The sequence below is a fragment of the Monosiga brevicollis genome, genomic scaffold, assembly GCF_000002865.3.
Source record: "Monosiga brevicollis MX1 MONBRscaffold_7 genomic scaffold, whole genome shotgun sequence".
NCBI classification, from domain to species: domain Eukaryota; class Choanoflagellata; order Craspedida; family Salpingoecidae; genus Monosiga; species Monosiga brevicollis.
The window spans coordinates 278,202-291,207 of NW_001865044.1; the positions used below are offsets into that span (position 1 = coordinate 278,202).

At 55.1% G+C, this 13,006-nt stretch overlaps 4 protein-coding genes across 4 annotated transcripts; 1 reads left to right on the forward strand and 3 right to left on the reverse strand.

The window, feature by feature from the left end:
• Positions 1-263: 263 nt before the first annotated feature.
• On the reverse strand, positions 264-4,382 carry MONBRDRAFT_24507 (uncharacterized protein; the record flags this gene model as incomplete). Its single annotated transcript, XM_001744953.1, has 9 exons — positions 264-346; positions 459-543; positions 630-1,974; positions 2,102-2,240; positions 2,361-3,492; positions 3,576-3,694; positions 3,807-3,926; positions 4,038-4,103; positions 4,223-4,382. The coding sequence occupies 9 exons, from the start codon at positions 4,380-4,382 to the stop codon at positions 264-266; spliced, it is 3,249 nt and encodes a 1,082-aa protein (XP_001745005.1).
• A 1,439-nt stretch (positions 4,383-5,821) lies between these two features.
• Positions 5,822-6,495, reverse strand: MONBRDRAFT_7329 (uncharacterized protein; the record flags this gene model as incomplete). Its single annotated transcript, XM_001744954.1, has 2 exons — positions 5,822-6,217; positions 6,322-6,495. 2 exons carry the CDS (start codon positions 6,493-6,495, stop codon positions 5,822-5,824), a joined length of 570 nt encoding a protein of 189 aa, XP_001745006.1.
• Positions 6,496-7,059: 564 nt separating this feature from the next.
• MONBRDRAFT_35094 (uncharacterized protein) lies at positions 7,060-8,700 on the reverse strand (the record flags this gene model as incomplete). Its single annotated transcript, XM_001744955.1, has 6 exons — positions 8,493-8,700; positions 8,212-8,279; positions 7,691-7,952; positions 7,499-7,553; positions 7,209-7,384; positions 7,060-7,101 (listed from the first exon to the last, which is right to left on the reverse strand). The coding sequence occupies exons 1-6, from the start codon at positions 8,538-8,540 to the stop codon at positions 7,060-7,062; spliced, it is 651 nt and encodes a 216-aa protein (XP_001745007.1). The 5' UTR covers positions 8,541-8,700.
• Positions 8,701-11,245: 2,545 nt separating this feature from the next.
• MONBRDRAFT_24510 (uncharacterized protein) lies at positions 11,246-12,605 on the forward strand (the record flags this gene model as incomplete). The annotated part of the gene is made up of 2 exons (XM_001744787.1): positions 11,246-11,716; positions 11,862-12,605. 2 exons carry the CDS (start codon positions 11,246-11,248, stop codon positions 12,603-12,605), a joined length of 1,215 nt encoding a protein of 404 aa, XP_001744839.1.
• Between the last annotated feature and the right edge of the window lie 401 nt (positions 12,606-13,006).

The following is a 13,006-nucleotide window of genomic DNA, read 5'->3' on the forward strand; positions in this document are numbered from 1 at the left end:
CAAGAGGGAGGGCCAGTGGGGTGGGAGATGAACTGTTTTTTGTTTTTGTTTTTTTGAGATGAGTTTGGCTTGCTGTTGTAAATGAGTCATGGCATCGATTTGAACATTAAGAATCACCCTTGAAGGTCAAAAGGGGGAGCACTGCTCCTGTTCTCAATGTACGTGGTCGACAACAATCGGGCTTTGAATTCCAGCACAGCCAGATCCGTAGAAAAACTGCACAACAAGTGCTAACACAGCCAGGCCTATTTGCGTGGCTGGCCCTAAAAGGAGAAAGGAGAATTTGCCAAGGCCATGGCATCTGTCTGATGCACTTCGTGGGAGGCCGCCGCATGGATATGGTAACCTATGAGAAGCATGGCAGCAGGTCACAGAGTCAGAACCGATGCTCCTTGGACTTGACCTTGAGAGGCAAGTGATTGCATTTTAAAGTTGAGCTCTCAACGCCATCCTCGTACCGTCTTTGCCGTCCTCGGTCTGGAGGCCTGAGGCAAAAGAATGCGGGTCCATACTCAGGCCAATGGATGCGGGGTCATACATGGGCTAATAGTGGACCAAAACCAAGAGTGAGATAACCTTATTGCTCATTAATGGGCGGCATTTGATCTCCAGGATGTGCAGAGACTAACCTCGACCGACGAGCGCTTGTTAAAAGCTGGATCCCAAGACATGGCACGATGATGACGCATCTGTGGCGCATGGTATTGCTGTTGTTGATGATGTTGTTGATGTTGTTGTTGTTGTTGTTGTTGTTGTTGTTGTTGTTGTTGTTGTTGATGTTGTTGATGTTGTTGATGTTGTTGATGTTGTTGGTGCTGGTGCTGTTGTTGCTGATGTTGTTGTTGTTGCTGGTGCTGTTCTTCATAAAGATAGGAATGGTGCTGATGCTCACCTTGACGAATGTGCTGTTGCGCCAAATCGCTCACCTGGTGCCCAAGTCCAAAGTGCTCGGTGCTCGAGCTAGAGCCAAGAGGCGTAGCAGCGGTAGGAAGAGACAATCCCCCATCCTCCTGCACCACCGACGTATACGCTGGAAGATGACGGGAAGGCACCAAGGTGCCGGGGGCCGGTACACGACAGCGGTACACGGGGCGCTCCTGACCATGCGCGTCTGCATTGGCCGTGCCCAGAAAATCCAAGACCAACTCGTGTCCGACTCCGTAGCTGGCACCGGCCGGAACTTCAATCAGAAAGAGTCCAAGATCATGCAGTTCGTAGTCGGTAACGCCCAGCTTGGCTGATGGATCCGCCGTTGTGCCGACCATGGGCATGGGTGTCGCCGCTGCATCGGGGGTCATGGGCATGCCCATACGGCCCAGTGAGTCAAATTCCTCCAAATCTGCATCAAACCCCAGCTCTTCGTGACCCATGTCCAGATCCAGTGGCATGAGATCATGATCCTGAGCGGAAGATAGGGCCCTGAGATCAAATGCTGTTTCAGAACTCGAGATTTTGCCGTCACGACCATCAGCGTCAGGCGCATGAGGCACGAGGGGGGCAGCAGCATCCGCCTGAGCGCTCGAGGAGAAAGCCGATTCAACATTGGCCAGGGAGGTAGGCACCGTAGGTGGAGCCGTGCTCGAGGTGGGCGGGGAAGCCATTGTAAACTCGGAAATGGGTGTTGCGGCCATCGAAGTGGGACCGCTTGAGGGTGAGTGCTCTGGAGGGGCACCACCGCGCCTCTCAGGGCTCGAGTTGGCGGTTGTGGGAAAAGCAAAGCCGTGCCCAAAACCAGAGGGCATGCCGGAGTAGGACTTTGAGCGCGCATGTCCAGGCGCACCATGATGAGGCACATTCTGATGCCCGTGATACCCGACGGCTTGGTTTGAGTCGCGGGTAGACGCAAGCTCTGCCGACTCGAGGCCGGTACCTCCGCTTCGGCGCGGCGAAGCCAAGAGCGAGGACCCGCGCTCCGAGACTGCGGGTGAGTCGCGACCCTGAGCTGAGGGAGCACGTGAGCTCCGCGTGCTCGTCCTGCTTTGGCGAGCCATGTTGAGTCAAGAGAGCGTGAGCGTGAGTCAAGAGCCAGCACACATGCAGCATAAAAATGACACGCCAACGTGTGAACAAAGGAGTGCAGGACAACATGAGAACAACGTACAGGTGTCGCAAAGGGGAGCCTTGTTGATCTTGGTTGTACATGGACTGGAGCTGCAGAAAGTATTCTTGCTGGCGCAGTGCATTGGTGGATGCCTTGTGAGAGAATGGCATGGTGCCGACGAGTCCGGCACCAGCGCCGGCTGGAAGAGTGGAGGTGGTGGAGGAACGCCCGGCACGGCCGTGCAAGCTTGGAGAGCGAGACCGCTCCATCTTGCGGCTACGACTGCGACTTCGGCTGCGACTCCGAGGACGCCCCATACTCCCCATACTCATAATGTCCTCAGGCGTGATCTCAAAAAACTTAAACTCCTTGCGAGGTCGACTACCACTGCCCTTTTTCACCTTGATGCGGTGCTCCTTGAGTCGATTCTTGACGTGCTGTTGCGGGAGGGCAGTTCCCTGCTGAAATTCGCGTAGCTCTTCGTGCAAAAGAGCGCGTTGCTGCTGGGGCTGCTGGGCATAGATCCGCTCACGCAGGTTGCGCTGGGGTAAGGAAGAGCGCCGTTGTACAGCTGTAAGCTGATTGTTCACCTGAATGCGCGCGGCGGCAACCTGTGCAATTTGCTCATCTTCTTCCAAAAGGCCCTGAGTTTTGCCCTCAAGCAAGCGACTCTCGGCGTGTTGTTCGATGGCATGGCGCACAATGTGCGGATGCTCTGGCCGTTTATTGAACACGGCCGTGGACTGCACGACGAGGGGTGGTTGCGTCCAGGATGGTGAGGGCAGTTCGAGATCGAGCTCAGTATCCATCTCCGGCTCTGACGGATGCAGAGCGGGGAGTTGGTGGCCGTGCAAGGATTTGGGCGGTGCCTCTGGAACAGAAAACTGAGAGTGATGGTGGTGGTAGCTGGGTCCGGAACTCGAGGTGATGGCCGCGTGCGAGACGGCGGGACCGTTTGAAGAGGTTTCAGCTGAAGAGTGAGAGGGTACAAAACTGAGGGGCGCGTCCTCCAAAGGCACGCTGGTAGACTGAAACTGCAGATGAAAGGGCTGCCCGGTGTGATCGGCATAGCTCAGGCCGGCATCGGATGTCAGGGGAAAAGTAGGATCTGCGTCGCCGGTAGATGACCAGCTTGGTCGCGTCGCCACCGGGCGTCGTGCAGCGGCTGAGGCCCCATCTGCACCTCGCTGTGGCGTCTGAATGGGAATGACATCCCCAGATGGGGTGCGATACATGCGGGCCTGCCAGCTGCGCCGTTGGGAAGCGGCTGCGCGACTGGCATCAGAGGCTTCACCAGAGGATGCAGCGTGGTGAAAGTGCGGCGGAAGCGGTGGGGCCGGCGGTGCCTCGGCACGCCTTTGCGCATCGTGTCCCAGCACATCCATGTGAATGGGCTCTTCTTGGAGGAGGTTCAGGATTGGATCTCGAGGATGCAGAATGTTCGCCGACATCTACATGGGGAGGTGGCCTGAGATGAGAGATGTAAAGAGAGGACAGATCCGCACTGCGTGGTGGGGGGGAGGGGGGCACCCACCAAATCGAGCGGTCCTGGGCGCGCTTCAAGGTGGTCTTGCAAAACATTTTGAATTTGCTGACGCTGGAAAAATTGCTGACGAACAGCAATAGCAGGGGCCACGGATGATGCCACCGACGCTACGAGTTGAGCACCAGGTGGATGAGCCGAGAAAAGTAGGAAGGGCAATCGCCACAGGAAGGGGTTTTAAGAATATTGGGATTGAAGAAGGCGCGCTGGGTGGGAACACACTTTTGAGAATGCCAACATTTTCCAGGAACTGTGGTGTTGGTCGTGCGGAGAGACCCTTTTGGAGCGTCTCAGACACTTTGGTATAGCGCGGCTTGTTGACAGACTCTGGGCTGGGAGGATCTGGTGGTGGGTACACAGGAAGAACATGGTGATAAAGGCGGGGGTGCAGTGTTGCGAAGCAAAGGAGCTTGTGTAGGTTGATGACAAGACAACCGGGTAGACAAAACTCACCTCGGATGATGTTGCGCTGAATAAGCTCTTCCTTGGTGCGGCGTCGATCGAGCTGGCGGCCCACGGCTGAAACAGTGCAGGCAGGCGACGGTGAGTGTTGGCAGTGGCAAGCACAACTGGATGAAAATTGGGCCGTCACCCCACCCCCGCCTTGTGCTGAGAACCTCGCGATTTCCAGGCCGCACCTTCTTTGGCATCAAGAATGGAGGGAAACTGCGTGTTGGGGGATGGTCCTTGCGTTGATTCAAGTTCATCCTCGGGCACCTCTAGGAATTGTGTATATTCGGTTGTAGTCGGCGACGCCATGGCCTGAGCACCGTCCTGCGTGGAGGACGGCATTGACATGTCGACCCGCTTGCTTGAGTGCTTTGCCGTGGTTTGGGAGCTGACAGGGCTCAATGCCAAAGCAAGGGACGGCTGGGCGTTGCACCCAACAAGGGGCAAGGTGATCTGAGGACGGATTGAGATGCGAGGTAATACCAGGTGAACACAACAAAACAAAGGCAACAGGGCGGCCAGAGAGTGACACTGGTCGAGGCATAAGGGCGCCGATGCCCTTGACCCGGATGCATGGGACGCCAAGAAGCGCCGGCGCGCCTGAGTGAGGTGGGGTGTGTGACTTACCCGAGTCCAACAACACGAGGCAGATGTTGAGTCCCCATCAGCCACCACCTTTCAACTCGTCAAAGAAGACAGGCCGGACTGTTCACCGGCAGCGTATAAGCGTCGGCGTGCGCTGGCCCAACGCCCAAGGTCAGCCAGGCCACTTGACACCAAACCGCGCGGAGACCTCGAGGTCACCACGAGTGTGAGCTCAAAAACGCAGCAGAAATGTCGGAGACACCAGACTGTACAGGCAAGCGCAAGTCGTGCAGCTGCCCAAAGCACACTAGATCAGATCAAGTCCACCGCAAGGATCGCCGCAAGATCAACCCCGGCAAATGCTACACCCCCCAACTACCATCCTTCAAACAGCCCACAGGGGTCGCTGCCAAACAAACACAGGGGTAGCAGTAGCAGCAGTAGCAGCAGCAGTAGCAAATCGTTGACGTGTGTGTGTGTGTGTGTGTGTGTGTGTGTGTGTGGAAGGGTAGATGGTAAGTGTGTATTGTGTTACACTATCATGCTAAATGGTTGCTTCGTTCCTTCTCTCTCTCTCTTCTCTTTCTCGCTCTCTATCTCAAACTCTCAAACCACTACTCTGAAAACTCTCAACTGTCTCACACCGTCCTCACTCTCTCTCTTTTTGTGTTCCTGACGAACAAAATAGGAGCGATTGCAATCTATTGGATGTCGTCGTCTCGCACGCAGACGGGTGTATGTACAGATGCCCTGTGCGCAACAGCATCGTCCAGAGGATCTGATCTGTATGGCACGGTGTGCGCTATCCGCCATCCACTGCGGTCAATCGCCTGCATGAACCATAAGGACTCCGAGATCTCAGTCAAGAAAAAACAAGATCAGATTTCCTTGACATCCTTCTCTGACGCGCCGTGAAAGGGGTTCACGTTTTGCAGCAGGCTGATCGTCCAGCTTGCGCTCTTAGTCTGACTGCTCCGGTCTGGGCTAATCGCTGTCGCGAGTTCTAATTGCCCGGGCACTCAGTGCCCCGCGCCCAGCACACCACCACAGCAGGCGCGGAGCCAACTTAAGGCAGTCAATAATGTGTGGCACATTGTCACACTGACGCAGCTTGCCGGTGTGTCGCGGTCAATTTTAATCTGACAAATTAAAGATCGCATTGACTGTTTTCGTCTACTGAATCTTTTTTTGTCGCGGCAGTCTCAGGGATTAAGGGCAGTGCGGGTCCAGTCGCCGTCGATCCGGCGGTGCTCGTAGCGGTTAGGGACGGGGGAAGCGTCGAGTTGAAGCTCGTCGACGTGGTCAACGTCACAAACCACGACACAAAAGGTAGATGGCGCGGCTTGCTCAGCGGGAGGGGCTGTGGCAGCTTCAAGCGCGGCGGGCTCCAAGGGCTCCCGAGGCGTAGGCCAGGCGTACTGGGCGCGGGTGGCCTCTGACAGACCTTGCCAGATGCGCGTGCGACAGGCCTGATCTTCTGGCGTGGCATTTCCCTGCCCATCAAGAATGCGAGCCGTGCCGCCCAAGCGATACTGTCGCCGTGCTTCACCAAAGTACCAGCATGCCTCGAAGCGTGCGTTGTTTGTCAGCTGAGTGATCTACGTTCGCGCGCAAAAAGGTGTACGCTCTGAATAGTACGCAGCAGGCCGTCACCTGACAATAAAAGGCCACAAGCGCCATTCAGACTCTTGCCACAACTCACCTTGTCGTGCCGCACATCACTGACAATAGCAAAGGCATTGGTGTCGACCCAGTCCCGAAACACGACAGTCCTTGCGTGGGGAAGGCCTGCTGCATCAGCCGTGGCCAGAACCATAAAACGCGCTGTAACGCTCGAGTATTCGCGCAGCAGTTGCTCAATCCCTTGACGCCACATCTTGCCCTTTGCTCAACTGCTCTTCCCGCCACGCTCCTGTAGAGGACAGGGCGATATACCACAAAACTCGAAAAATGAAAAAAAAAATTATACATGTAGCAACACTTGTGTCACCATCATGTGAACCCAATCAAACTTATCCAAGAATTTGCACGAACGAATGCTTGAGCAGCAAAGCCGGAACCGTGTAATGGCCAAAGGCAGGACCGTTCTGCACACCCATGGAAAAAGGCTCAGGATAAAGCAAGGCCGTGTGTATCTAGTGTCTTGTTCTTTATGCTGTTATTTTTCCTTTATGATATATTCTTTTGCTTCACAACACTGCGAGCGGGGGGCTCAGACGACATGAAGACCAGTCTGGATTCATTTGCAACTGGGATGCCTGAACAAACGCCACGCCGTGGCGTCTCATCATGACCCAGGCGCGATACAAGCGCAGTGATCGCAGCACACAGCCATGGCAGCGAGGACAAGACACAAGAAAGGGCACAGGAAAGACCGAGGGAGACGTCGAGACACTTAATGACACTAGTTTTGAGAGAGTGGCACAGCGCGCAGCGGGCCTTAACCCTCGTAAAAGGTTGGCAGCTCGTTGCCGAGGACCACCTAGAGATGAACAGACATTCACGACAGGCATGAGACGGAGAGGATGACCCACGCTGGACTCGATGGCACATCTCAGCCATCTGGCTTTGGTGGGCAGTACGACTGACCTCGCGTTCGACGCCGGCTTCGGTGATGACGGCAGTGCGGATAACACCACCAGAGGAGCCGTCGCGGGACATGGCCAAAGCCAAAGCTGTTCGGACAAACTTGAGGCACTCATCCTTGGTCATGTTCTCCTTGTACGAGGCATCGCAGTGACCGTACAAAAAGGTTGAGCCCGAGCCTGTCGCCAGCAAACCCACGCAAGACGCAAGGCGTCAACGATGATGCGAATGAGAAATGGCGCACGGGCCGCGTTGCACCCTTGGAGGAGCTTTGCACAGCCACGCAGACTGACCGCCAATGGAGAAGGGTTGACGGACAAGCAGACCACCCAGAGGTATCGAGTAGACCTGACAATCAAGGATCGTCAGAAAAAGGGATAGGGGGAGCGAGTGAGCATGGGTGGCATCGTGGGTGGCAAAGTGCTGCAGACGTCAAACGTCAGTCTTATCGGACAACGAGGGGGAGAGGTCGAGGTATCTATTACCTGTCCGCCCTTCTTCTTGTCCCAGCCGGCGCAAATGATGCCAGCCATCAGGGATTCACGGTTGTTGTAGCAAAAGGTGCGGAAGACGGAGGCAGCCGTGTGGACCTCGGGGTCTTCGTCCATTTCCATGCTGTGCAGGTCAAGGTAGTACCTGACAATATCTGCAATGGCCTGCGTATCGGCCGCCGAGCCAGACCGACAGCAGTAGATGTTGTCCGTGATCTTGGTCAGCTTGTCCGTTACGCGGTTGGCCACATATGAGCTTGAAGGGCAAAGAGACAGGGGCAGAGAGGTCAGTGTAGTTCGTGCAACTGCAAGCAGCAGGATGGGTGCATATATCAAACGACCAAATACGAAAATAGCCAAAGCACACGAAAAGCAGCTCAAGAACGTTGTTTAAAAAAAAAAAAAAAAACCGGAAGAAAATCCGACGCTCGCAAAGTGAGGTGGCATAATCAGCGGTTCCAAAAAAGTCGATGCTTTGTCGCGTAATTGGGGCCACTCAAAGGTGGTTGACCTACCCAGTGGTGGTGCGTGAGTCGGCCCCAATGACCACGCCGTCAGCAAACTCCACTGCCATGATGGTCGTCTGCGCACGTAGCAAGGGCGAGGCAAGGAAAAACCGCCGTGTGTGGTGCAGGTGAGCCAGTGACAGGTTTCAAAGAGAAGCAGCCCACGCAAGGCATGGACCGCATGCGGTGTGCCGAGTTGGTGGATGATTGACATTGCATTTGAGCTTCCGAGTCAAAGTGAGCTGTGTCGAGCGGAGTCGGCGGGCACCAGGGGGTCTGCGCTGACGTACGCCGGTCAAGTGTTCGGCGGTGACCCAGTCGGGTTGTGCGGGCTCCATGATGGCGGAGATGGGTTGGCAAACGGGGGTCAAAGCTCGTCAAGAAGAGCAACGTATAACGACAGTAATGCTGACTGCCTTGAATCTGCAGGATGGTACACGACCTCCACCAAGATACACACAGCCTGGCTCAGGCCGCGAGGAAGAAAGGAGGGCCGCCAAAAAAAAAAAAAAAAAAAAGGAGTACAAGCTCGCGCCAGACAAAACAACAAAAAGCAAGGCGACCAGTGGTTGCGAGTCAGACAGACAGAGAGAGAGAATGGTTGACAAACCGAAATGGAATGACAGGTGGTAGCGAGCAGCGGTAGACTGACGAGTGGTAGCGGCGGTGGGACCTTCGGCTGGTAGCGAGCAAAAGGAGCATGTGGAGCAAAGTTGTCAGTATCTTCTATATTTAGCTGGTAACTATTCTGAGGTGATTTTTGCATCTTGAATTATTACCCAGAAATGGATGGTTTGGAGACCCCCAAAACTGGGGTAGTTTGGGACTTTCGCGCCGTTTGGATGGTATACTCTTGTGTGAAGCAGGTAATCAAGCCTAGGTTCTGGGTGGAGTAGCGTGAGGAAGGGGGGTAAGGGGTCTGTCCTTTGTGATATCGTGTGTGTCTCTGTGTGTGTGTGTGTGTGTGTGTCTGTGTGTGTGTTTTGAGAAAAAGGGGGGTAACATAAGCAAGAAAAGAATGGGTGTGGGACATCACACCTGTGCTCTCGGCATGGGGATGTTGCGTACCCATGTCTTATCCCCTCCGAGCAAGGATTACACTGGCCGTGGTCGGGTTGATGTCTCAGGTTGCCCTTTCTGACAAGAACCAGCCATGGCAGGGGGCGCCCCGATAGCAACCCAGCTCAAGAGAAGCAACAACCAACGCCACAAAGGGCCAGCACGTCCAAATGGCAAGTGGGAGGGCGCCAAGAGTTGGTCGTTCAATTCGAATTCGAATTCGACTTCGCGGCTGCGACAAAGCGATTTACCATGCAACACATCACACAAACCCACACAGAACACGGGAATCAACCGTGACCTACCCTACCGCAGCTACGTCTGCACCACACTTGTTGTTCTGCAGAAGTCTTAACACCCGCAAACGAAGCAATGATCGCCACAAAACCCATAAAGAACACCAAGTCTTGGGACAAGAAAACGTCATCGTTGCTGCTTGGAGCCGTCATCATTCCTGACCCGGTGAATGTCTTTGGTAGTGGTGTGCGCCAGAGGTCAGAGGCGTGTGTGTGTGTCCTTTCAACCTTAGAAGCACTTGCACCTCACTCGGAAAGTGTGCGAGCAGGGAATGGCTTGGGGGAAGAGGTGAAACCCACATCCCCAAACCCCACTTTTTGTGGCACACCGTGACTTGGACGATCATCAACCCACACACACCCTCAAAACACCAAAACCAAGTCCCCACGCACACTTGATGCGAGAGACACAGAAAACATCAACATCACTTACACACACACGTAACCCTGGGGTCAGAAGCAAGGCAACTCGTACTGCTGCCTGCTGCCTGCTGCTGCTGCTGCAAAAACGGAACGCTGCCGTCAGTCAGTCAGTCAGTCAGGCGGTACAGACAGTCAAGGGCCGTAAGCAAGCAAGAAAGGGGGTCGAGCACAGGTCCTTGGTGGCTCGGCGCTGGCAGCGATGGTGGCTTGGCGAGCCATGGTCTGCCCCTCGATCAGAAATTCCTATTCTACATCTTTGGGCATCTTCCTCCGGCTTGCGAAAAAAAAGGCCGCGCCGCCAGTCGCTGTTTCAAGCGCATCTTACTCTTGTCGCCCTCTCAGTGTGTTGTTGTTGTTGTTGTTGTTGTTGTTGTTGTTGTTGTTGTTGCTGTTCTTGTTGTTGCTGTTGTTCTCTTTACCTTGACTGCTTGTGTGGATAAAGAATTGGGGACACCCTGATCACAGAGAGAGATTTGTTTTGGTCTCTCTCTCTCTCTCTCTCTCTCTCTCTCTCTCTCTCTCTCTCTCTCTCTCTCTCTCTCTTCTCTTTCTTCTCTTTCTTCCTCTTTTCTATGGCAGCCCTCTGGATTTGGCGGCGGGCTGCTCTTCGATCGGGTATTTTCCATCTTCGCTGCGGGGGTTTGAATGCATTCACCTCTTGATCCATGTTTCATCTTGCTCCTGCTTGATTGCCAGCTCCATTGGCTTCTCTTTCCCTGTTTCCCTGTCTCGGATCTCCATCCACACATCACACGCTTAACCACCACTTCCCAATCTCCGTGACACTTGGCGCTGCCACCGCACCTTTGGCCGGCTGCCATTTACTCTCCCTCTCTCTCCTCTTTTCCCTTTGCAACGGAATCAAACCGTTTTGTTCTGATTGCTTGCCCTGGTGAACTCCGGCGCTCTCCTGCGCTTTTGATCTCCCTCCTGTCATTTTCGTCGCCTGATTGCTTGCCCGACACTGCCGTTCGGCCCACCACATTGATTGATTTCTTCTGGTGGCAGACTCGCGTACCTTTGGTGCCTCGATCCTTTGAGGCGATTTGATGTCGTAACCCTGGTGTTGCTTCACACACTGCTGTGGCCTGGAATTCCACCAGGTCGCCCTTTTCACTTGAATTATCCGGGCGCTCCCCTCAACTCTCCTACCTCTTCCTGCTTCTACGACTACCACTGCGGCTGCGGCTGCGGCTCACTTCAACAACTACTTTTCTACGACAGCGCCCCACTGACTTTGTCCATCGCGCTTTGCACCCATTGCCATGGCTGCCGCCGCCAACTGGCAGGACGATACGAGTGTCGCCGCCGCCGCCGCTATTGCCGCTGCCGAAAACTACATGTCCACCATACCCTTGCCTGCCGGTGATGGCTTCCCCACCCTGTCCAGTGCCGACTTTGACATCCCTTCCTCCTCTGCGGCCAGTGCCCACGGCGCCTCCGCCTATCAACCATCACTGCCGAACACAGCTCAACCCGGCGTACGACCCCCATCTTACTCATCTGCTGCTACGCCTACCGAACCCGGCTCTCCGCCCCATCGCAGCAGCGCCACCATCGTTCTCGAGGCCAACGATGTTGATGAGGAAGAAGATGGCAAGCCTGCCCTCAGCTACGCCAAACTCGCTGCCCTTGCCATTGACGCCGCCCCCCAGGGCCGTGCCACGGTCGCCGACATTTACAAATGGGTGCAAGAAAGATACCCCTACTTTCGCCACGGGAAGCCCTGGTGGAAGGTACGAGGCATTTGGTTTTTTGTTTGGTTTGGTTGTTGGTTTTCTTGGTTTTGTTTGGTTTTGATGCGGGGTCAAGGGCCGCTCGCCTTGTACACCTGCGCGGCCACTCACCAACCTCGGCTTCCGCCCCTCCCCTTTTCCGCAGAACTGCATTCGTCACAACCTTTCCATGAAGAAATGTTTTGTCCGACAAGAAGGCACACGCGGCAGCAACTTTTGGAGCCTCCACCCTGATCACCGCTCAGAGATTCTTCACGCCAAGAGCCCCCGTAACCTCTCACGCAAGCGACGTCGTGCCTCCATGCACGCCACTACCACCACCACCGCTGCCATCACCAACACAACGTCCTCGTCCTCATCGTCGGCAACAGCCTTCGACACGAGCAGCCCAACACCTTCTCCCCAGGATCAATACACCGAGCCGCTTGTGGATCAGTTGCGCAGCGTCGGGCCTCCCCTCGCCACTGGGGCCGCACACCTGTCCCCCGACCTTCGCCAAGCCACGGCCCGCCCGCCCCTGCCTGACCATCTCCTGGCCACCGCCTCGTGGGCTACTGCTGCCGATGCCACCTTTGCCGACACCACTTTTGATGCCGCCAGCGACATGATGACCGACGTCGAGGACCTGCTGGCTGAAGCCACCTCCCCCGTCTTGTCCGCATCAGACGCGCTTCTTCCCCTCCTGAACACCGAGGAGACAGATGCCCTTCTCAACGCCACACTCAACGCCTTCCCACCCAACGCCTTCCACAGCGAACTCATGGCCAACGCGTCGTGCGTCTCACAAGTGCCTCCCGCCAGTCCGCTGCCCCCAGTCCGCCTGCCCGATGCAACCTCGTGGCTCCAGCCTGTCGGCGCCCTGGATCTGCCCGATTTGTCGGTCTTTTGAAAACTGCATCGCGCTCGACATTGGGCATGTCCCTATCTCTGTGCATGCTCTGCCATCCCCTACTTGCACTTGTTCGTTCTCGCCTTGTATCTTGTCCAATTTTAATTTTGATTGATTTTGAGCGATTGATTTTGAGTGTCTTGTACTTGCGCTGTTACATTTTGTTCCGTTCCTTAAACCCAACGGGGCTCATCATTTTTATATTGTCTCTCGGTGTGGATCTTTTGTTTTTTTGTTTTTTGTTTTTTAACTCGCCTTTATTAATCTTGCTGGTGTGTGATGCTGCTCTTCCATGTCACTGGAACGCGATCCAGGATTGTACATGTCTTGATTGTATTTGTACCCGCGTGGTGATTTACTTCACGCCTTCTCGCAGTGCGGCGGGCCAGTCAGTTCTGCGC